The sequence below is a fragment of the Bos mutus genome, chromosome 2 (genome assembly GCF_027580195.1).
Source record: "Bos mutus isolate GX-2022 chromosome 2, NWIPB_WYAK_1.1, whole genome shotgun sequence".
NCBI classification, from domain to species: domain Eukaryota; kingdom Metazoa; phylum Chordata; class Mammalia; order Artiodactyla; family Bovidae; genus Bos; species Bos mutus.
In genome coordinates this window covers 79,384,670-79,410,950 of record NC_091618.1, presented here as the reverse complement: position 1 = coordinate 79,410,950, position 26,281 = coordinate 79,384,670, and the positions used below count along the sequence as shown (strand labels likewise).

The 26,281-nt window shown below is 35.3% G+C and overlaps 1 protein-coding gene across 1 annotated transcript in view; it reads left to right on the top strand.

Annotated features, from left to right (window-relative positions):
• The window catches only part of LRP1B (LDL receptor related protein 1B), a 1,793,119-nt gene that overhangs the window by 1,446,916 nt on the left and 319,922 nt on the right, over positions 1-26,281 (top strand). Inside the window, exons 44-47 of the mRNA XM_070360639.1 lie at positions 11,738-11,913; positions 12,580-12,705; positions 17,040-17,168; positions 19,547-19,666. Of these exons, the coding sequence (XP_070216740.1) occupies positions 11,738-11,913; positions 12,580-12,705; positions 17,040-17,168; positions 19,547-19,666 (551 nt within the window). The remainder of the gene's footprint in view (positions 1-11,737; positions 11,914-12,579; positions 12,706-17,039; positions 17,169-19,546; positions 19,667-26,281) is intronic.

Here is a 26,281-nt window from a genome sequence, read left to right as displayed (position 1 = left end):
AATATTTCTCAGTTTCAAGTTGCTCATTTACCTCATCGCCATTTTTTCCCAGGCTAAAAAACAGCAATTGTTTCTTTGCAATCTGTAACACTTTGTCATGCCTGACTATGGTGGGGGCCAAGTTGTCATATCTCATAATGATCATTTATGATCTTGTCAGTGAGGTAATCGGATGGGATATTTGGAAAGCTTCCTGTTTGCTTGGCTTTTAAATTGTTTGATTTAATATTTATCATCTGGGTATTGGAAATATGTTGTCTGGCTTATAAAACTGAATTTTTTTTATTCCTTGATTAGTTCAAGCACTTCTACCAATAAAGTCCCAGTAAAGTTTCAAGATAGGAAAAGGCATATTTTAGTCTCTAAATTCCCAACACATAGCTTTAAGTCAATTGCAGTTGTGGATTACCAATTTACTTGTCCACGTATGAGGACACACATGAGATTAAGTGATAGTGTCAAGAAATACATTATCTGAATTGATATTATTATTTTGAAACATGAACCTGTTTATAGGTTCAAGGTTAAAGTACCTGAAAATAATGTCATAATGGTGTACTGCCACATAACATGGTAGCATGTGATTTATGATGACAAAGCTTCTATGTTGTAAATAAAAATGCTGATTAAGCTTGCAAGGTACAGTATTTAAGAAATTATAATAAAAATGTTTAACACAGAGATGAGAAAGCATAATTTGTGGATTTCACTTCTCTTTTCCACATGGAACTCTCACCAGTGAAATGTCTAAAGTCAGCTCAATTCTTAGTGGAAACTATTGTACTCTGAAAGTAACATGCATAATTATAGACTAATTGAATGTTTTTTCCCCTTTCTCTGTGTCAGCAGAAGTAAAGAAGTAAACTACTAAGCTCAATCAGTATGAAAACTTACAAAGTTACCATATACCAAATTACTTTTGGTAGCAACCAAAAAAAAAAGCACTTTCATTGTGATAAGAATAACTATTCCTATCCATAAAAAATAACTTTTAATTTATGTTTTCATTCTTAATGATTTAGCAGTGTTTACTATTTTGTTCATGTAAAATATAATGCTGAATAGAAAAAGGGATTGAGGAAATTGCTGCAGTCCCTAACTTAAGGAGCATATACGTAATAATAAGAGCAGTATATATACATATACATCTGATAATATCAAATAGTTTCTCCTATCTCTTTAACCACGTTAGATTTTATATATACAAGTTAATTCAGATCTTAGTTGCTTTGGGTCTGAAATAGGCTCAAATCATTGAGTAAATATGTGGCTTTGGGCTTATTTCATAAACTTATTAAGCTTCAATCCTCATCAATAAAATATGAACTGAAATAGTAATCACCACATAAGTTAGTTTGAGATTAAATTTGGTATGATGCATACAATACATGCATATCCTATATATCGTAAGCATTCAGGAAGTGTTAACTCTTCATAAGAGTTAACTACCATTGTTTGAAAAAAAATGGTAAAAGGATGAATGAATGGTGAGTGACGAAAACCCTTGTGAGTTCTGATAAAAAGTTTAATAGAGAATCATTAGCTTGCAAATATTTCCCTAATATTTGTATTCTTCATCTTTCTCGCTCAAAATATCAAAAAGTATTATGCTTTGTCTGGACAAATGCAGTTGATCTAAGCTCGTCTCCCTGAAACTCTTTTTGCTCTTATCTAATCTACTGTCTCAGAGAAGGCAATGGCACCCCACTCCAGTACTCTTGCCTGGAAAATCCCATGGACGGAGGAGCCTGGTGGGCTGCAGTCCATGGGGTCACTAAGAGTTGGACACGACTGAGCAACTTCACCTTCACTTTTCACTTTCATGCACTGGAGAAGGAAATGGCAACCCACTCCAGTGTTCTTGCCTGGAGAATCCCAGGGACAGAGGAGCCTAGTGGGCTGCCATCTATGGGGTCGCACAGAGTTGGACACGACTGAAGCGACTTAGCAGCAGCAATCTACTGTCTACACCAGAGGCAGAATAATCTTTAAACTACAAAGCAATAATGACATTGGCATGCTTGAAAATTAATAATTTACTACTACTTTCAGAACACACTCACGACCTTGGCCTATAGGAAGGAAGGCCCTACATATTTGCCCCCTTCTGTCCCTTCTCACCAGGCTCCTCATTGGCTCTTCTTCCCAGATGTCTGAGTGATAATCATGCTCACTTAACCTCTTCTCCTTTTCTCAGCACTTCCTCTTCCCCCTTCCTCTCAGCTTTTGCACCATGCATCCCCACTGTCAAAAGCTTTGCCTTCTCTTTTCATCCCACTACCTATTCATCCTTACTTCTCTCAGGAAAATCTTCCCAGGTAGCGCAATATAGAAGTTATCATTTTCTAGTTATATTTCTATCATAACTTGTAATATTTCCTTTATTTTGTTGATTTAAAAATATTTATTGAAGTTTAAGTAGATATAAATCTTAAAACCTGACTCTTCAAAAAGGAACAAAGTAAAGCAGTCTTATTTGGCTACTGTTTCTATACCAAGCTTCCCAGGTGGCACTAATGGTAAAGTACCTGCCTGCCGATACAGGAGACAGCCAGGTCAATCTCTGGGTGAGGAAGATCCCCTGGAGGAGAAAATGGCAACCCACTTCAATACTCTTGCCTGGAGAATCCCATTGACAGAGGGGCCTGGTAAGCTACAGTCCATGGGGTTACAAAGAGTTGGACTTGACTGAAGTGACTTAGAACTTGTGCACCTTATAACAAAGTACCATTGACTGGGTGATTTAAACAACAGGTGTTCATTTCTCATGGTTCTGGCTGAGGAATCTGAGCTGAGCATGCCAGCATGTTTGGGTTCAAGTGACAACCTTCTTCCTGGCTTGCAGTGGCTCCTTTCTTGCTGCATATCCTCCCATGAAGAACAAGAGAGATCTTTCCTTCTTCCAATAAGTGCACGGATCCCATCACAGGGCCCTTGCCCTCATGACTTCATCTAACTTAATTACCTCCCAAAGGTTTCACCTACAAGTATCACATGGTGGGTTACAAGGTTAAGATTTCAACATATGAATTTCAGTACTACACAAACATTCAGTTCATAACATTATTTTAGGTGATCTTTTATACTTCTGAAATATTAACTATGGAGTAACATGTTATTCCCAAAGAAATGCAAATGAGGAATGTTAAATTAAACTTTTACATTTGCTAAGAATCATAAGTCTTTTCAGATTTCCTATAGGGTAAAAACTCTGGAGGAGGGCATGGCAACCCACTCCAGTATTCTTGCCTAGAGAATTCCCATGGACAGAGGAGCCTGGTGGGCTACAGTCCATAGAGTCAGATGTGACTGAATGACTAAGCACAGCACAGCACACAGGGTAAAAAGTCCATTTTAACATTAGTTTTCCATGGTCTGTATTTGTGTGTGTGTGTGTGTGTGTGTGTGTGTGTTTGGAGGGGTGAAACCACTATTATACAGCAGTGTGTCTTTCACTTAGATCAGTAAAATTGTTCTGAGCACAGAGCACAGAAGAACATTATAGAATTCTCTTGTCCCTTTGTAAAATAAAGGGTTCTAATACGTGACAGATCAAGAAAGACATCTTTTTATCATCTTTAAAAGAAATAAATTTTGGATATAGTTGCTTTTTTTAAATTAAACTTTTAAAATTGATTTTACTTAATCTCAACAAACTTTAGATAGCTCATGTGTCTGTCAATTTGTAAATATAAATACATATATATATTTAATCCAAAATGATAAATAATTAGATTTGTGTGGTAAGATTATTATTTATTTTATTTTTGTGCTTTTCTCTGTTTTATAATTCTTGCTTTTTAAAGTGAATTCCCAAACAGCAGCCTCAGCAACACTTGGAAGTTTGTTAGAAATGAAGAATCTGAGGTTCCAATCTTAATTTAGTGAATCAGAATATGAGTTTTAACAAATCTCAAAGTGAATTGTATGTACATTTCCACTTGAGAAACATTGTCCTATAGAATAAAAATTACTTATATAATCAGAATAAAAATGAATTGTTTCTATAAGAGAGTAATTGTCAATTAAGAATGGATGAGGGAAAATTTTGGAAATTAGGAAGGTGACATTGTTAATTATCTCATACTAATTTAGAGTTTGATATAGGATGGAGTAGTGAAAGAGGACTATTTTTTTAAATTATCACATTCTCAGGATTATCAGTTTTCTTAAAATCACATCAATTTTTAGTGGTTAGTAAATGGTTTAACCCTAAGAATGTTTTAATTCCTAAGAAGGCAATATGTGGCACTACAAAGGGTATTTGTTTCTTAAGGATCATTCCCATGTAGTCATCATTCATGTGAAAGTTCCTTTATAATTTATTTATTTTTTCTGATTACTGGAAAAGTAATATATCCAGGTCTCTGTTTAACATATTTAATATCTCAAGGCCAAAGAATCTAATTTATTTGTTTATTTCTACAAAAATATTCCTATTGAGTTTTCTTAGCTTGATTTTTATATAAAAATAACTATTTTATAGTAGACCTGGAGGCACAAATTACAAAAGTTACTATTTAAACTTATCTATGACAGGTAAATTAGACAAATATAATATATATAGCAATATAAGATGGAGAAGGCAATGGCACCCCACTCCAGTACTCCTGCCTTGAAACTCCCATGGACGGAGGAGCCTGGTAGGCTGCAGTCCATGGGGTCACAAAGAGTCAGACACGACTGAGCGACTTCACTTTCACTTTTCACTTTCATGCATTGGAGAAGGAAATGGCAACCCACTCCAGTGTTCTTGCCCGGAGAATCCCAGGAATGGGGGAGCCTGGTGGCTGCCGTCTATGGGTCACACAGAGTCGGACACGACTGAAGCGACTTAGCAGCAGCAATATAAGATAGTCAAAACATTTCTGCATATATCCTTATAACAGCCCTGTGAAATTGTTGAAACATGTTTTAATCACCTCCATAATAAAGATGAAAAAGCTACATTTTTTTAAGTAAAGCATCTTCCCCAAACCCACTCTGCTCAAGAGTGATCATGCTTCCATTTGTATGTGGGCCTGCTGAGCCCTTCCCGTTATAACACAATGATTTCCAAAAGGGGGTAATTGAGTAAATTCTGTATCTGTGAATTGGATGTTGATTATCAAGCCCTCCTGATTGTGATGTTGAAAAGCAAAAAGCCAATTCCTTTATTCAAAATATGCTCCAACATCACCATTTATGTATTTTGTCCACAACAAGGAGACAAAAATTTCTTCTAAATGAAACCAAGCAAAATAATCTATATCAATGCCTTGAAAGGTATTCTTTGAACTTTTTGCTGTCTTAGAGGCAAATTATTATAGACTTCACTTCTTTAAGGCTTAGCATCCTTTCTTTCCTTCTTCTTTTGCATGTTTACTATTCAGTTACTAAAATTATATCTCATCTCCTTGCTAGAAGAGAAAATTCATATTGGTTTCTCTCTTCTAGAAATCTGAGTACTTCATTTACCTAAGAGGTATGCTTAAATTTTAAACCATCCCTTAGATCATTCACTGATTTTCCAGAGTTCAGAGGAGCTATTTGGATAGGTTCCTTATGGATTAGATTAAGAAGCAAAAGTTAAGGAAAACGACTAGACAACAAATATGTCTATTTTCTGATTTTGTCCTTCTAAATGCTGTTGCAGTCATATATACTTAATGTTATTTCTGAAAATACTCTTTAAAAATTTCTGGCCTTTATTTAAAAAAATTCAGATATGATTTACATACATTAAAATTTAAATATTTAAATTGTAAAAATCTTCACACACATATGCGTGCACATAATCTGTGAGTCATCACCACATCAAGATAATGAACATATTAATGAGTTCTACAGATTTTGTTATTTCCCTTTTTAATCCTTTTGTTCCCACTCTACTCCTTCCCACTCTATCGCCAGAAAGCGTTGTTGTTGTTGTTATTTTGTTGTTGTTACTACAGATTATTTCTCATTTTGTAGAAGTTTATATGAATGGCGGCATATACTTTATACTCCCTTTTGTCTCGCTTCTTTCACTCAGCATGATTATTTTGAAATTTATGCACAGTGTGACATACATCAATAATTCATCCTTTTTATTTCTCAGTAGTATTACATTGAATGTGTTAAGGAAAAATAGTATATATGACACTTGTCAAAATGGTAAATGAGACTTTATTCAGAACTATCAGGATAGATATAGAGATTACTACAGTGGGGTTTTGCAGTAGAAGACAGAGACTGAGCTCAACTATAAATAGAAGGAAAAGTAGACATTTATAGCCAGGAAGCAAACAGGCCATCAGTGGATGGACAATTACTAAGAGGAAATGTCAGAGGTAAGGGAAAATTCTGGCTAAAGTGACCTAACATGATTCTTGGTGAAGAGAGACTTAGGTGATAAGAATTTGATCCCCAATCTGAATGTTTTTTATTTTGTTTTCTTGCCTAATTATACAGGCTATTAACCCTAGGATAATGTTTGGTAGAAATAGTATGAATGATTATTCCTGTCTCATTCCTAGTTTTATTTCCATTCCTAGTTCCAGTCTGAGTTTCTGTCAGGAATGGATGCTAGATCCAACCAATAAATTCTCTGCTTTCATTGAGATATTTCTAAGGGATTTCTTATTTTGCCTGTTAATGTGATAAATTATACTGATAGGCTTTAAAAATGCTAATAAACCTGTATTCCTTGAATAAACCTCACTGCATCATTCAGTTCAGTTCAGTCACTCAGTAATGTCCGACTCTTTGTGACCCCATGAATTGCAGCACACCAGGCCTCCCTATCCATCAAGAACTCCCAGAGTTCACTCAAACTCATGTCCATCTAGTCAGTGATGCCATCCAGCCATCTCATCCTCTGTCGTCCCCTTCTCCTCCTGCCCCCAATCCCTCCCAGCAAGAGTCTTTTCCAATGAGTCAACTCTTCACATAAGGTGGCCAAAGTACTGGAGTTTCAGCTTTAGCATCATTCCTTCCAAAGAAATCCCAGGACTGATCTCCTTTAGAAAGAACTGGTTGGATCTCCTTACAGTCCAAGGGTCTCTCAAGAGTCTTCTCCAACACCACAGTTCAAAAGCATCAATTCTTCGGCACTCAGCTTTCTTTACAGTCCAACTCTCACATCCATACATGACTACTGGAAAACCCATAGCCTTGACTAGACAGACCTTTGTTGGCAAAGTAATGTCTGTGCTTTTCAATATACTATCTAGGTTGGTCATAACTTTTCTTCCAAGGACTAAGTGTCTTTTAATTTCATGGCTGCAATCACCATCTGCAGTGATTTTGGAACCCCCCAAAAATAAAGTCTGACACTATTTCCACTGTTTCCCCATCTATTTCCCATGAAGTGATGGGGCCAGATGCCATGATATTCATTTTCTGAATGCTGAGCTTTAAGCCAACTTTTTCACTCTCCTCTTTCACTTTCATCAAGAGGCTTTTGAGTTCCTCTTCACTTTCTGCCATAAGGGTGGTATCATCTGCTTATCTGAGTTTATTGATATTTCTCCCGGCAATCTTGATTCCAACTGTGCTTCTTCCAGCCCAGTGTTTCTCATGATGTACTCTGAATATAAGTTAAATAAGCAGGGTGACAATATACAGCCTTGACGTACTCCTTTTTCTATTTGGAACCAGTCTGTTGTTCCATGTCCAGTTCTAACTGTTGCTTCATTATGTATTGCTAATATTGTTGATCTCAAAAAGCTATCTTTTAGTTTCATTGATTTCCCCTGATTTTTTATTTCCTATTCCTATTTACTTGTACACTCTTCCAACTTTTATTTAATTTAGTAAATGTGATTCTTGGACCCATGTAAATTTTGGAAACTCTTTTCTCTAATCCTTTTGAATGCCTCATGCACATGTGAGGTGCTTAGTTCAGTTCAGTTCAGTTCAGTCACTCAGTTACGTCCGATTTTTTGCAACCCAATGGACTGCAGTATGCCAGGCTTCCTTGTCCATCACCAATTCCTGGAGCTTGCTCAAACTCATGTACATCGAGTAGGTGATGTTGTCCAACCATCTGTCATCCCCTCCTCCTCCTGCCTTCAATCTTTCTCAGCATCAGGGTCTTTTCCAGTGAGTCAGTTCTTCACATCAGGTTGCCAAAATATTGGAGTTTCAGCTTCAGCATCAAGTCCTTCCAATGAATATTCAGGACTGATTTCCTTAGGATGAACTGGTTGGATTTCCTTGCAGTCCAAGGGACTCTCAAGGGTCTTCTCCACACCACAGTTCAAAACATCAATTTTTCAGCATTCAGCCTTCTTTATGGTCCAACTCTCCCGTCTATGAATGACTACTGGAAAAACCATAGCATTGACCATATGGACAAAGTAATATCATTAGCAAAGTAATGTCTGTGCTTTTTAATATGCTATCTAGGTTGGTTATAGCTTTCCTTTCAAGGAGCAAGCATCTTAGTTTCCTGACTGCAGTCACCATCTACAATGATTTTGGAGACCAAGAAAATAAAGTCTGTCATGTTTCCAAAGTTTCCCCATCCATTTGCCATGAAGTGATGGGACCAGATGCCATGATCTTAGTTTTCTGAAAGTTGAATTTTAAGCCAACTTTGTCATTCTCCTCTTTCAATTTCATCAAAAGGCTCTTTAGTTCTTCTTCACTTTCTTCTATAAAGGTGGTGTTATCTGTGTATCTGAGGTTATTGATATTTCTCCCAGCAATCTTGATTCCAGCTTGTGCTTCATCCAGCCCAGCATTTTGCATGATGTACTCTGCATATAAGTTAAATAAGCAGGGTGACAATATACAGCCTTGATGTACTCATTTTCCAATTTGGAACTAATCTGTTGTTCCATGTCCAGTTCTAACTGTTGCTTCTTGACCTGCATTCAGATGACTTGCCTACTTTCTCAGGAGGAAAGTCATGTGTTCTGGTATTTCCATCTCTTTAAGAAGTTTCCACACTTTGTTGTGATCCACATAGTCAAAGGCTTTGACATAGTCAATAAAGCAGAAGCAGATGCTTTTCTGGAACTCTCTTGCTTTTATTATGATCCAGTGGATGTTGGCAATTTGATCTCTGCTTCATCTGCCTTTTTGAAATCCAGCTTGAAAATCTGGAATTTCATGGTTCATGTACCATTGAAGTCTGGCTTGGAGAATTTGAGCATTACTTTTGCTAGCATGCGAGATGAGTGCAACTGTGTGGTAGTTTGAGGATTCTTTGGCATTACCTTTCTGTGGGGTTGGAATGAAAACTGACTTTTTCAAGTCCTGTGGCCACTGCTGAATTTTTCAAATTTGCTGGCAAATTGAGTGTAGCATTTTAACAGCCTCATCATTTAGGATTTGAAATAGCTCAACTGGAATTCCACCACCTCCACTCACTGTGTTCCTAGTGATGCTTCCTAATGCCCACTTGACTTCACATTCCAGGATGTCTGGCTGTAGGTAAGTGATCATACTATCATGATCATCTGGGTCATGAAGACCTTTTTTGTATCGTTCTTATGTGTATTCTTGCCACCTCTTCTTAATATCTTCTGCTTCTTTTAGGTCCATACTGTTTCTGTCATTTTTTGTGCCATCTTTACATGAAATATTCCCTTGGTATCTCTTTCTTGAAGAGATCTCTAGTCTTTCTCATTCTATTGTTTTTCTCTATTTCTGTGCATTGATCACTCAGAAAGGCTTTCTTATGTCTCCTTGCTATTATTTGGAACTCTTCATTCAAGTGTGTATATCTTTCCTTTTCTCCTTTGCCTTTAGCGTCTCTTCCTTTTCCCACTATTTGTAAGACCTTCTCAGATAACCATTTTGCTTTTTTGCATTTATTTTCCTTGGAGTTTTTATTGATTACTGCCTCCTGTACATGTCATGGATGTAGGATGTCATGAACCTCTGTCCATATTTCTTCAGGCACTCTCTCGATCAGATCTAATCCCTTGAATCTCTTTCTCACTTCCACTGTATAATCATAAAGGATTTGATTTAGGTCATACCTGAATGGTCTTCTGGCTTTCCCTACTTTCTTCATTTTCAGTCTGAATTTGGCAATAAGGAGTTCATGATCTGAGCCACAGTCAGCTCCAGGTCTTGTTTTGCTGACTGTATAGAACTTCTGCGTCTTTGGCTGCAATGAATATAATCAATCTGATTTTGGTATTGACCATCTGATGATGTCCATGTGTAGAATCTTCTCTTGTGTTGTTGGAAAAGCATGTTTGTTATGACCAGTGTGTTCTCTTGGCAAAACTCTGTTAGACTTTGACCTGCTTTGTTTTGTACTCCAAGGGCAAATTTGCCTGTTACTCCAGGCATCTCTTGACTTCCTGCTTTTGCGTTCCGGTCCCCTATAATGAAAAGGACATCTATTTTGAGTATTAGCTCTAGAACATCTTGTAGGTCTTCATAGAATCGTTGAACTTCAGCATTACTGGTTGGGGTATGGACTTGGATTACTGTGATATTCAATGATTTGCCTTGGAAATAACAGAGATCATTCTGTCATTTTGGGGATTGCACCCCAGAAGTGTATTTCAGTTTTTTGTTGACTATGAGGCCTACTCCCTTTCTTCTAAGGGATTCTTGCCCACAGTAGTAGATATAATGGTCATCTGAGTTAAATTCACCCATTCAGTATTCTTGCCTTGAGAACCCCATGAACTGTATGAAAAGGCAAAATGATATGAGACTGAAAGATGACCTCCCCAGGTCAGTAGGTGCCCAATATGCTACTGGAGAAGAGTGGAGAAATAACTGTAAAAAGAATGAAGAGACAGAGCCAAAGCAAAAACAACACCCAGTTGTTAATGTGACTGGTGATGGAAGTAAAGTCTGATGCCATAAAGAACAGCATTGCATAGGAACCTGGAATGTTATGTCCATGAATCAAGGCAAATGTGCTTAGTACATGGCTGAATACTCCAGGAGGACCCTGTGCAGGTATCCAGAGTTCCCTTTCTGTTGCATTCTCTTCTCTGACACGCTGCCTTGTGAGATCTAACCATATCACTCTCCGATAACTCCCATCACTCTTAGTTCTTTTTGCTCAGAGAGTTCCCTGAACTCTGTTGAGTCCCTCTGCACGGTGTCACTGTTGGTCACTATCTCAGGCTATAAACTCTGGAGGTTGTGGGACTCACGTGGTTAGTTCCTGTTACACAGGAATCACTGTCATTTCTTACCTGATATCCAATTTGTTGAAAAGCCTTGTTTTATATATTTTGGTTAGTTTTTTAGTTGTTTTATTGGGAAGGGAAATCTAGTCCCTTTTACTTCATCTTCGTCTGAGTGAAACTTGTTGGTCTTTACTTTTAAATTTTTATTTCTAATGCGTGGATAACCTGTTAAATCCATTTGTGTTGTCTAAAGGAATAACCTGGATCAAATTGTATTGTGTATTTTGAATACAGTTCTGAAAGCTTAATGAGTATTTACTACATATCTAATGATTTCTTAATAAAAATATTTGATAGTAATAACAGTTAATCTCATATTTTTGTCTTGATTTTGGTTTATAACACCAAAAGTACACATTTGCTTAAAGTGAATGACTATTAAATAGAAATATACTTCAAAATATTAAGTAAGCACATTACAAAAGGTAAGGATGGTTATGATATTTAAAATAAACCTTAATACAGTTAGTGAAATGTATTTTTATCTGATTATTTCAATTGATTAAAATAAATGAATAATATCTTTTTTGAGCAAAAACATATGCAGAAATTTTCATTTTTAAAAATATGATATTTTACTTTATTTTAGGTGATTGTCAAATCAGGCCAGGAACTTTTCTCAGTCTGGCTGTATATGACAATTATATCTTCTGGTCAGATTGGGGAAGAAGAGCTATCCTGCGTTCTAACAAGTACACAGGAGGAGATACAAAAATTCTTCGTTCTGATATTCCACATCAACCAATGGGTATCATAGCTGTTGCTAATGACACCAATAGCTGTAAGTTACCATAGAAAGCAAATTTATTCCTTAATGATATAATCTCTCAAAAACATATATATGTGAAAAAAAACATATATATGTGTGTATATATATATATAAGTATATATATATAAGTAATACTTAGTTGGATTTTGTTTTTTTACTGTTTCTGGGGCTACTATTCATGCTTTGATCATTGAATATATTGAAATTGAACATTTTATGGAAATTTTGTAGTTCTTAATTTATCGCCAGAGGAATGATTCACTTTTAATTATTAGTTTCTGGATATCTATTTCACACTTTCTCACTCCTCTTATTTTTGGTGATTCAAATCAAGTTGTTTTCAAGAAAATAATATTTGTTTTACAAGCTTTGCATCTGGCCTAAATTTTTTTTTTTTAATCACTGAAATACCTACAGAATTGCAGTTTGCAGTATTTATGTAGTTTCTGGAGGTACCAGTGTATTGAATGACAAATATGTTAGAAAATGTAGAGATTTGTTACATATTTTTCAATGTACTTATTATTTGGAATCTTTAGATTTTCAAAAGCCCTGTATCTTCCTTGTTCATGAGATATTTTGAGAGATTGAGGTTGTCTGACATTTCACTGCTAATCTACAGTAACACAGTACAGGAATTCAGTATAAAATGTCACCAATAAAACCTCTTCATTGCAGGTGAACTTTCTCCATGTGCATTATTGAATGGAGGTTGCCATGACTTGTGCCTTTTAACTCCTAATGGCAGAGTGAATTGTTCCTGCAGAGGGGATCGAATATTGCTGGAAGACAACAGATGTGTGAGTAAGTAAAGAGAATTAAGATGTGATGGGACACATAACTGCTCAAAATGGCACACATGGACATTGGAATTGTTTTAGCATATGTTTGACGTTGTACTCTTCTCCATTATTAGAGACCCTGTTGGCTTATCTCTCTATTCTAAGAAGAGCTGTTTACCATTCTACGTATAGCACCATGTGATAGGTAATAATAACCCAAAGAGTGATAAATGTTGTATCCTCTGATTATGGCTGGAAGATGTTGGGTAAACTGGAGAAATACCTATACACAATGATATCTGAAAACTTAGGAGTTATGACTTTAAGAATTCAATCAATAGCAAAATTAATTAAAGCCAAAATAAACCAGTGTACAGACAGTAGCTTAGTAGTGAACCCACTCACAGTCGGTCAGAGTATGTAAATGAGAAAGAATGTCTCACACAATTTATTTGTAGTCATTTCTGAACTGTTAATTAAAAATGTAACATTGCAGCCTTGTGTGATGTTTATACCTCCCAAAGGCATTACAATCTTTAATTAGTACCATTACAGTATATACTTATTAACAGCTAAGTTTCCCAAACTGTTTCTACTGTAAATAATGGTTCAAGTTTTCTAATATTGTCATGAAAATTATCCAGCAACATAAAAAGGGTTAATTTCTCTTTAACATCAAGACTAGTTGTGAGTAAGAAAGACAGGAGAGAAGCATTTTGGAAAACTAAAATTGGTAAACTCTTATGATGTGTTCAGTTTTTTTTTCTCCTCATCTGTATATTCATCTCATATCTTTCATCTTAGAAAATCAATAGAGTTGGATATGTCTACATTATAAAAATAAGAATCATAAGCTGAAAGTATTTTTCAGTTACATCTTTTGTCTTCTTTCAGTCTTTGTATACCAGAAGGATCTTCTCTTTTGCCTGTTCTTTATTTTAATACAAATAAGTGTGATTCTTGGATTCATGTACACTTGGAAACTTTTTTCTAATACAAACACTTTGACATAATTTTTTTAACCAGGAGAACTACTACACCTAATGCAAGAACATATACATATTTTCTCACTTTGTGTGTTGGCACATAATCCAAAAGGGCATTTCTTAGCAAAATAGTAAAAGACTTCAAGAATGTGCTGAGGCAAACAAGGGAGTGATGTAATTGGCCAGTAGACAGTTAATTTCAATAATTTGGGCCACAAATTCCAATGTTTCTTCATTACCTAACATTTCCCGGAATTTCTCAAGCAATTGCTTAAACTCTCCATTTCAGTTTGCCTTTGTGGTTTCAGCTGTAATTGTCTGGATCTGACGCCATCTGTAAGCCTGGAGTGTTAGCCATGCATTAGAATCACTCATGTTGCTTTCACTGGTCACTACAGGCCAATAGTAAACCAATGCCTCTAGTCAAAACAGCAAGGCTTATTTGTAGACAGTAGATTCCTGTCCTTGCAGCAAAATAGATTAAATACATCTGTCCCTACTAAGCCACCTGCGTCTCACTATTGATGAGAGGGGATGAATCAGACAGAAAACTGTAGTGTTAAAACAAGCACAGTTGTATTCACGTGGAACTGCAGAGTGATACTGGATTCTTCAGAGCTGACAAATCTTTACAGAAGTATCTTGTATCCATTGTGCATTCATATTGAAATTCTGTGGTCCAGCAGAGAGATTGAAAAGTAACTCTTGGCTTCTTCTTGTCAAATCTATCTTTGGGAAATGATGATGTTTCTGGAATATCGGGGTCCACATCTGAATTAGTTCACCCAGAGCAGTTTATGAATGTTAATGGCAACAAGGGTGAAAGGTTATTTACTAACATCTACTTGAGGGCAAAGGAGAGAAAACCATTTGTTGTCATAACTCTTGAGAAAAAAGATTAGGCAATTTCATTTTACATGACATTGCTAACCTTATTAACACCCATAACAGAAATAAGAATAGCAAATATAATTAGATGAAGCAATTACCTTGTAAGAGAATGGAAGACAGCTGAACCACAGTTTTTGTTTCTAGAGAGAGGCAGAAAATACTCAATACTATTTCTTCAAATGAACATACCTAAATAAGAATTGTGCTCATACAATATTTGTTTTTTTGCATAATAAACCATATTTACTATAAATATTATCAACTTTTCCTCAAAGGTATGATGATTATAAAATCAAAATATGACATTTTCTATCATAGCAATTATTTTTCACTGGAAATGAGAAATTAAACAGTATGTGTTTAAAATAGACAAAACAAGTTAGGAATGCCAATGGACTCTCAGTAAATGGATGAATTTTATTCAGTTCATGATCTAAGGTGATTGCGGGCAGTAAGTCAGCACTCTTCTTAAAGATAATAATTCTTTAAACTGAGTGGTATTTTTAGACTCTTATTTTCTTGTTATTTCCTCTAAAATGGCATTCTACCTTAGCTACTGACTAGTGAAATTAGACTGCACCAAGAAAAACAAAGTTAACTTTGGAGAAGGCTGCTATCATTTAAAAAGTTAAATTATAAGTCATTAATAGGTAGATAGAGAAAATATAAATATTCTGTAAAAATGGTTACATTCTAGGAATAATAAAGAAACAAAACACTGGGAACTTCAAAGAGCATTAGTGTCTGTTTAATCGAATATTCCTGAAATAAATTCTAAAAACTGATAGCAAATTATAAAGTTAAACTATATTTCCTGCATTAGTAGAGATAAATGAATTCTAATTACCTCCAACATAATTAATATGACTTACTTTCCCTGTATGGTTTTTCTACAAGCAGTAGATTGGGTGCTGTGCTGTGCTAAGTCGCTTCAGTTGTGTCAGACTCTTTGCAACCCTAAGGACTGTGGTAGCCCACCAGGCTCCTCTGTCTATGGGATTCTCCAGGCAAAAATACTGGAATGGGTGGCTGTGCTCTCCTCCAGGGGATCTTCCCGATCCAGGGATCTAACCTGCGTCTCTTACATCTTCTGCATTGGCAGACGGGTTCTTTACCACCAGCACCACCTGGGAAGCCCAATAGACTGAGTATACGCAAGCAGACAGCACAAAATGCAGCAGAAACCTTGTGTTCCAAAAGCTTGCTAGTAAATCAGTTGTTTAAGAATAAAAATAAAGGAGTGGGATAGTTTGGGAGGTGGGAGGCGGGATCAAGAGGGACAGGACATATGTATGCCTAAGGCTGATTCATGTTGATGTATGGCAGAAACCAACAGAATATCATAAAGCAATTATCCTCAATTAAAAATAAATAAATTTTTGAAAAATGTCTATTTTCCCCAAGAGAGATCATTCTAAAACAGAGGTCACATATTGGCATTCCAGGGATGAAATCTAGCTGTAGAAAAGCTTCTTTGTACTCATGGCTGTTTTGTACTCACAAGTTGGTCAAATCACAAAAAACTCGGACTTTAAATTTCTTACAAGAATCCTGGCACTTAGAAGTGGGACAATAGGGCAGTGGTTAACTGGAGCCCATAAGCATCTGCTGCATGTGCTTTTCAGTTTATCTTGGTCTTCTACCAGCACCCCCTACAGACTCCCATGCATTTCAAGGAGTAGGTACTGATCACATGTGGCAGGAAGAGACGGTCTTCTCCCTGGTACCTCTCACAATGTAAATAGCACAAGAGGCTCTGTCTATTCTATAGAGAATAATTTCAGCAACTCTAGTACTTCTGAGTGATAGAAATTGTTAAAGAGATTTTTTTCAGCAGGTAGTTGGAGAGGAAGGACATTTGGAGGTGAGACTTCAGTGAAATGAATCAATTCAAGGCATCCAAGATGAGAATTCTATATGCTGAAAAATTTCAGTGTATGGAAGAATATATGAGATTTGAATAACAAAATACAAAAACACTATCAGTATGTACAGAGCTTATTTAACTGGCTCTTCTTAAACATTTATTTTTAGGATAAAGTGCTAAGCAAGATGCATAAATATAGTCACCCAAATTTAAGCCCCTCCTTCTTTCCACACTTGTACAGTCACCAAATAGTTAACAAAATCCACAAGCATACTTTATTTTTTTTTTAATTGAAATGAATCCGCCACAGGTATACATGTGTTCCCCATCCTGAACCCTCCTCCCCCCTCCCTCCTCCTTCCCCATACCATACTTTAAACACAAAGATAAAGTTAGGCAATTTATGAACATTTGCAAAATGAGCTTGAAAACAACACAATAAAAGCATCCCTCTTAATTTTTTTTTGTAAAGGAATTCCATAAACAATTGCCCTTTATTAATTTTTATATAAGCAAATTTGTTTATTTTTATGATTAAGATTAAAGGAAACAATTGTTATGACATCAAAAATGTTTGTTATTATATGAAATATTGACCTTTTTTCCTTTCAGCTAAAAATTCTTCCTGCAATATTTATTCAGAATTTGAGTGTGGAAATGGAGAATGTATTGATTATCAGCTCACCTGTGACGGCATTCCTCATTGTAAGGATAAATCAGATGAAAAACTGCTCTACTGTGGTAAGTTTTCAGTGTGTGATTTTCTCATTTCAGAGATAAGTTTGCAATTATTTTTATAGTTTTTGGTATGAATGTCTCCATTTGGTTTGTATGTATGATTTTCTTACTGCCTCTCATTAACATGTAGATTAACAATTGATTTGGCTTGTTCTTATTCAAATTGGGCACCTTATTTCCTACCCAAATACACATGATATTAATTGAAGAATTTCCTCATAGTTTCCATGCTTGAAGTATAAATTTAAATACACAGGAGCCTGTTTTTGAGCTCCATATTTATTCTTCATTAGCAAAGGTTTTAGGCTTACATTTAAAGATGTCAGAAGTATTAGTTATTGGCTGGATATTGCAGGTTTAACCTGCAGCAAAAGTCCACCATCAGTCAATGGTATATTGTTGTATTGATATCAAGGTCTTATTCATTCTAAATAATTTTGCCTCTCGGATTATCCCAGGGCTATTGCCCTTAGGTACAAATGCTGATTGCTTTAGCCCTGGTGTCCATTAAGTATGGAATTCCACCAGTTGTGCCTCTGTAGGTGACAGCAAATGATAGTCAACCTTTCCCTCTCCCATAGAAATATAAACTGGCTTTTGGACTCTATAGTAAGCAACTGTTACTTGCCTTCATTTCAACAATGTTGTTCCTGAAAGCATGCATCTATGCAATCATTAATAGTTGAGGTAGAATTGATCTAGAATATTTCTAAAGTAGTCTGATTTATTCTTATACTGTATAGTATTGGTATTATATGCTCTTCAGAATTTAGGTATCTATATCTGGAATTGTATTTGGCTTCTGTATTTCTCTTTTGTTTTATTTCTTGTCAAAGAAAGTTAAAACAAGAGTAAGATGGATTTGGGGAAATTCACAGGAAGTTTTTTCACTCTTTTATATTGCAGAGTAAACATCCTTGGCTAAAATGATAGTTAAATGTAATTTGTCTGTAATCAACATGTAACTAAATCTTAGGGAATTTACCTCAAATGATGTATTTACCAAAATCAATAGCTATGTCCTGTACATCATGAAAATATTAAAGCATATAAAAATGTGATAATAATTACATTTTATGTGATACTAATATATTATGAATTGGCTTGAAAATATATTTCACATTATTTTTATCTTCTTAGAAGGCAGATAATATTTGTCTGAAAAGGGGCTAGCAAGCTTTTTCTGTAAAGGGTATGCTGCTATTTTGTGGTTTTGTGGGTCATATATGCTTTTGTCACATATTCTAGTGTTTTAAACAATCTTTTACAAATGTAAAAATCATTATTAGTTCCAGAGCCAGATAAAATCAGGTTCACATGCTGCATTTGGCCTGTGGACTATAGTTTGACAATTTCAGACATAGATTCCAGATTTTAGAATCACATTTGAGTTTAAATGTTTGTTCCCAAATCTATTAGTTTGTGACTAGTATGAGGAAAGGCCATTACTTTTCTTATATTTCAGTTTCTCACTACAAATCTTCCCTGGTGGCTCAGTTGGTAAAGATTCCGCCTGCAATGTGGGAGACCTGGGTTTGATCCCTGGGTCAGGAAGATCCCCTGGCAGAAGGCTTGGCAACCCACTCCAGTATTCTTATGTGGAGAATCTACATGGACAGAGGAGCGTGGAGGGCTACATTCCATGGGGTTGCAGAGTCAGACATGACTGAGCACCTAAGCACAACACAGCACACTACAAAGCACCTAGCTGGAATGGTGGTTGGGAACATTAAATAAACGTATGTGTATTTACATATGCTCAATACAGAGCCTTGCACAAAAGAAGCTTTCAGTAAATGGCAGCTATTATTATTGTGAGTGGTACCTTCTGCCCCAAATCAGAAAATGTCAGGAGATTCTGATTAAGGTAAACAGATTTCAGAAGGCAATTATTCTTCTGCTTTGAAAATTCTAATAGATCCTTTAAGATGATTTTTAAGAGAAATTTATGGATAAATAGGTGACTCTTGAATTCACTGATTCAGGAATAAATGTTTTGTTTGACACTTCTTTTTCTTGATTTAAAATACTTGTGGGGTGCAAAGGAGATAGGGGATAGGTGTTGGAGTGCCTTTATTACTTTTGAGGTAGAGATTCATTGAATATGTGACACAAGTTTATTTCTGTCCTACCTGACAGAAATCCTAGAAGCAATAAAGTGGGTATAATTTGGCGAGACCTCCAAGTGTGAATCATTGAAGTTAAAATAGTCAAAGAGAGTTTTTTCATAGATATTCTAATCCAGAACTTGAATGCCACACAGCATCTGTTCTTTAGATCCACAATCCGGTTATTGTGAATGAGATCTTACCTGTAATCTTCTTTTTGTAAAAATATTTCTATAAGCCCTCCAAGTATGTGTTTTCACTTTTCCATGTAAGAAAACAGAAGTTGTCGAAGAGGTTTCAAGCCCTGCTACAATCGCCGTTGTGTTCCTCACAGCAAGTTATGTGATGGTGAAAATGATTGTGGAGACAACTCTGATGAATTAGACTGTAAAGGTAAACACATGTCACATCAGCCTAGGAATATTATCATGCTAAGTGTTCCCCAAACTCTTCTACAGTGTATTCCTGAGAGTTCTGGACTTTCACCTTTTTGATATATAACCCTGACTAGCATCTACGGACCATGCTTTGGTCAATGCTGTTGAAGAGAGTTATTAGAGTCAATTGAAAATTGATGACTATTTTTCTGTCTCTGGTTTCTATTTCTTTCTTTGCTCACTTCAAGATTCTTTTTCACCTTTTCAGTTCAACCTCCCTATTTGGGACATTTCTACCAGAAAGTATAATATTGAATTTATTGCTCCAAAATGTTCCCCTTCATTCCTTAATCCTAGCTCCTACATGTGATCTCTTCATTTTCCTACTTATTGGAAAGGAAACCTTGGTATTCTTCTTTATTCCTCCTTCCACCATGCTTTATTAACCACATGCCCAATCATCAGCAAATCTTCCAATTCTTTGAAATATATTCCCTTTCAGCCTATTTTGAGCCTAGCTTAACAGAGTAAGCTTAACAGCCTTTTATTTGGTCTCCTTTTGGAAGTCAATTGGAACGATTGCTACTCTTTCCAATCAATTGAATGTTTAGTCATGCTAACACAATTTAACATTTTACCATGTTAAATTTAAAATTTTACCATGGAACACATCAGCAGCCACACTACCTGGAATAGAACCCCAGCCCTATCACTAACTGTGAAACTTTGGATAAGGTACTTAACCAACTGGTGCCTCAGTTTTCCAAATTATAAGAAAAGAGACAATAGTTAAATAAGTGTATCAGTATTAGAACAGAACTTGGCATATAGTAAATGCTATGTAAAGATTTAGTTTTTTTTTTTTTTTAATTACTCCTCAGGTAAAGAATCCCAATGTTTGCAGAATAAGTGACAAGTTTTTAGTCTGACATTTATGGTATCCTAAAATCTGGAATCAACAGATCTTTCCAAACCAATTTCCCATTAAAAATTTTTCCATTTATTGAAAATACTTTATTGGGTGAAATTCTTTAAGAATAGAGACATAAAATTTGTAAGTTCTGTGTGTGCCCTCAATTTAGATCAAACTCTACGATAGTCATTTAAATAGGTAAAGATGCATATGAGGTGCCATGATTGCACTATTAAGAATTTTTTTTTTTAACTTGGAGGTAATCTGAAAGGCTTCATAGACTAATGTCAAAGTCTAAAACAGTGGAATGGTTTCAAAACAAGAGAATTCCAAGTGGAGGGACCAATATTGAAAAGTGAAAGTAATTTGATGATTAGAGCCAGATTGCATATTGGGGAGTGTCAACAAAAATGAATTGACTTAGAAGGAACTGGGATATGATGGTGTTTTCTGGTGTCGTGTTATAGAACATGAACTTTATCTTGTAGTCACCAGAAAGGAAAAAAAAAGAGGAAAAAAACTGATTTTTAGAATTAAAACTATAATACTGAGAACAGAAGGACAAAATAGAAGGCTGTTACAGCAGTGAAAGCTAGGAATAAAGAGGAGAAAGACAGATATAACAGAATTTTAAGTGGTAGCATAACAGGTATTTTGGGGTAAGAAACATGGTAATAGAAGATAAGCATGTGTTGGTGGGGGCGAGAGGGGATGTTCCCAGGTGGTGCTAGTGGTAAAGAAACCACTTGCCAATGCAGGAGACATAAGAGACTCGAGTTCAATCTCTGGGTTGGGAAAAGCCCTTGGAGGAGGGCATGGCAAACCACTCCCGTATTTTTGTCTGAAGAATCCCATGGACAGAGGAACGTGGTGGGCTATAGTCCATGCAAAGGGTTGGACATGATTGAAGCATATTGGCACGTGTGTGTGTGTGTGTTGCCAGCTTTTAAAATATTATTTGTTTTCATTAATTTTTAAATTTATTTTTGCGTGCCCTTTGTTGTGTGAAACAGGGATAAGATAGTAAGAATGGTCCACATTCTGACGTTGGGGTACCTATAGACATTCAAATGGAACTGTTCAAAGGTTATATATATAAGCAGAGATATGGAGCTCAGATAGTAGGTTTAGATCAGAAGAACTGATCTTGGATTTCTTAAAGAGAGAGAACTCAAAGGAGGTATGAAATAGAAGTTGTTTTATGAGAATGCATCAAAATGACCTATTGAAATTAAAATTGAAGATACTAATAAAGAAATGAAACATATACCACAAGAGTAATAAAATGAGCTTCATAAGAAATTATTTTTTTTAAAGAAAGGAGGATAAGTTAGTGTTACAGAGAAGGCAAGAGGGCAGGCATAGACTGGAAAGTCCACTATACTTGGCAAATAGATAATAATTTCTTGGTTACCTTCAAGAGTCAGTTCAGTGGAATGGGAAGGAAATACCAGATTGCACTGGATTGAGACAAATATGAATGGTGAAAGAGAAAAGACAGTGAATTCAGATTATTTTTTAAAAAGGTTGGTGGTAGAGAAAAGATGTATGAAGTACAGTTGTAATGAGAAAACTATAAAATGTTAAGGAAGAAGATAGAATGTGTACAAATTATTTTGTAGCTGATAAAGGATTGAGAAGTTACTCTGTTGTCTTAGAGTATATGATCTTGGCCAAACGCTTGAGAAGCTTACCATCGAAGTTGATGTAGTTTAGAAAGAGCCAAGAACATTTGAAAGTTAACTGTGGTTTTGTATTATCTATAAAAGACTAAAATTGATAAATTGTAATAAGACATTGGTAGTTAATGGAGAGAAACAGAAAAGCATTTGGAAGAAAGAACAGGAAAGTAGAAAGAAACCCCCAAAACAGATATGTTCTATTAGTTATTATGCAAGGTGGAAAGACTATCATGAAAATAGTAAGCTGGGATAAAAATTAAAAGATAAATCTAGAATATGAAGGAACTGAATAATAGATACAGAGAGTAGATTTCAATATAAATTTCCATGGCAAAAGAAGTCATGTAAATTTAATAAGTTACTGTGGATTTTCTTGGAAAATAGTTTCTTTTAAAAACAGTAAGCAAATTAGTGCATTTGGGTTTATGAAATATAATACCCAGTACATGGTGGGTGTTTATTAAACTCTTATGTGGCTGGTTGAAACCATAAGTCTTCTAAAAGTATAGATAGGTTTCATTTTGCTTAATGATATCAGTATCAGCTGAATAACAATATAAATAATTCAAAATTTTATTTCCCCCTTTTTAATCTAAACTCGTAGTTTCTGTGTTATAACTATCTCCGCCATATACTTGTAGACAGAACTACCATATTTGAGATTCAAGTTTTTGTCAAAACTTTTATTTTGTGATAATAATAGTGTAGTGATCATGACAATTGGATATCTTGTGAAGCAATAACAACAAAATTGTATGCCTTGAACTTCTTCCTATATAATGTAGCACATTTGAAACTACACATGCTCAAGGAGATGCTGTGTTACATACTATAAGTTAACAAATTTAAGTAAATGGTCTAGCTTCTGTAGGATAAACAAATGGGTAGCTTTTTAGATGAAAGCTTACTTATTATATTTTCATCTTTTAGATTTGATTTTCCTCTCATATTAAGATTGTTCTCATGGTATTCTTTCATGCCATAGGGAAAATACTAACTTGGGTACTTTTTCTATAAGCCAGTTTCTTATAAAGCATTAATTCAGATGTATGTCCATCAAACACATGGACACTTAGAGCATGTAAAAGGTCATGAAGGAAAAGGAACATAAATAGTCTTAGAAAGAATGAAAAAAGAATTATTTCTCTAGTCACTCCCTTTTTCTATAATCATTGCCACTTGGGGACACAGTGCTTTGTTGTATGTATATATGAACACACACACAAATCATGTTACTGTTTAATGTAAATAAAGTAAAAAATAACAAAATTTAAGTGGTACAATAAAATATCAGTAAATATAGAGAGATTTTAATAGGCTTTGGAGAAAAGTTATGGTAGAATCATCTGAACTACTATTACAGTTCTGTTTGTTTAATTTAGATGTTAATAGCAATTAACACTTTTTAATGGCATATAGTCAAATAATCTATTTGTGGAAATATTGTAAGGAATTATTTTTTATTTCTTGTCTTTGGAAGCAAAGTGAAAACCCAAATCCTCATCAATCTTTTATTACTGACTCTTTGTAAAATTCATTTCATAACTGAGAGCTTTAGACATCAAGCTGTCTGGTGGGGATCTGAGGAGTTGTTCAGAAAGTTTGTTATTCTTCATTCTTCTTCTGTTTGAGTGAATAGATTTATGGAGATTGCATCATATCCCTCCTTCGCTTCCTGTTAAGAGGAATATATTCCCTCTGAAAAGAACTTCCTTGGGCCACCTGAACACCTTTAGGTGGACTGGAGAAATAAGCACTTCTAAGGCAACCTAGAGGAGAGGAAGCTGGTGTTTTTTTTCTGTTTTCCCCAAATTCATAGTAAAACTTTGAAGATTCCACAAACAACAAGCTAAGGAAAAGGATAAGCCTACCTGGAGGAGAAATCATTCTTTCTGGGTTCACATACCCTTGGAACCTAAGCAGTATAAGAAATAAAAGATGTGGTTCGAAAGTAAACAGAAGAGATGTGGCAGTGCATTTAATATATTTTTTCCTTGTCAGTTTCCCCTTTGCTACAGGTTGGGTAAGGGAGTTGGAAAAACAGTGAGTTAGCTTAGTTATAAGAATCATCCTAAGAACCAGGGAAAGACTGATCAATTTTATATCTTTGCTATCAAATTAAAGATTTTAACTAACATGGAGCGAAGGAAGTGGATTAATTAGGAGAATTAAGAAAGTATATAAAGGAAAGAAAGTGTATTCTTCTAATTTCTCTCTTGCTACTACTTTTGATCCAGTGTTCGTCAGATCTTCCTTCATAGTGTCTCATTGCTATTCCTGGTGTCACTCACAATTTGTAGGCTTTATTTTTTTTTTTTGGCACATCTAGAGGAAAAATTATAGTATTTCTCACTCAGTTTACCTTTATTTGGACTACATTATTTTCTCTTCTCTTTTTCTCCAGGACTTTTAGCCTGGAAAAAAGTTGTCAGAAACTTGTCATATTCACTTGACAAATTAAAGATCCCATTATCTTTTTCCCTCAAACTCACCCTAGGATGAAACAAATTTCAGTATTTGATTGACCAAAACAACATAGAAGGGAATATGACAGAGGGAATAGAAAGGAAGAGGTTTTGGCACAAGAAGATTTTGCTTACTAATTAAGTGATGTTTTCTCTATTACCATGGATTTCTCCTGTTTTACAACTCTCCTTTCTTGTCTACAAGTGCTGGAGATGTTGATCCCCACAACCACCTTGCTCCTGCTGTTTATGGAATTGTGTAATACTTAATATTCGCAATTCCAATATCACTTATCACCCTACATAATCCTCTGGCTGTTCCCAAACTCTAAATCAAGTCATGGAATCTATGGAGATAAGATGAGGAGTGAAGACACAACTGGTTCCTATTTGCACATCTCACACACTCAAATATGCTCTCCTAGCCCTTCCCACCAAGATTCATTAGCCCTATTTTTCATTGCAAAAATGGGAGAAAAAGTATTTCATCCTTTCTCCAGTTCTCCTGACATCCCCCCCCCAACACTTCATTTTTCCCCTACCTTTCTCTTAAATACCATTTTCTAACCACTCTTCTCAACTTTAAAGATATGGTTTCTTTTCATCTAGTTAGATCAGAGTCCCTCTGTTTATTTTTTCCTCTTCCCAGAATTCTATCCAAGACCCATGTTCTAATTGCTCCATGTTTCCACTCATTTCATTAGCCATTCTTTACACTCACTTCCACCTGAGAGCACCCAACACTACTTTTGAAACTCCATTACCGTGAAATCCCTGAAACTCCAGTCCTCTTAACTGTCTGAAATGCCATCGCCCTATTCATGGAGTCATGACTTGCCCTCTTCTCTCTATCTGCCACCAATATCCACTCAGGTGGATTCCATGAAATGTACACAGATTATCTGTGGAAGTTTGGAGGGAGATGGAGATGGTGGAATGGACTGTGATTGTCCCAGTATATCAGCATTAAGATTTCTAGCATCCCAAACTCTAACTGCAAGTATAGATAAAATTTAAAGTGCATTGTGCAATAAATCTTTGTAAACTTGATTAGGAATATTACCACTATCCAGAATATTGTTTCACAGAGAAATAAATTCTGAAATATAGTGTTTATAAGGAATTTTTTGGAACACAACCTCTTAATAGGAGACTGCTGAAAGACAGCAAAGTCAGAAGCAAAATGTATATACTCATCATGATTATTTTCTAAATTATGTATTTCATTAACTATTTCTATAGAAAAATATTGTACTGAAAAGCAATAGAAAAGAATATGGTTTATTTAGCATAAAAGAAAAATATCTATTTTTCCTCTTTGAAACAGTGTGTTTATCTCAACTTATAATGGCATTATCTTTTCACATGATAAGATGTTATTTTTAATGAAGAAAACAGTGAAGCAATTATAATTGCAAATTGTAAATAAAACATTTATTCTAATCATCATTTAAACGTAAATAAGGATATAATTGCAAGATACAATTAAATATAAGAGCAGTGCATTTTGAAATACAAATGACATACATACCCTTGAGTAAAATTTGCATATTTTAAGATAGCATTTTAAC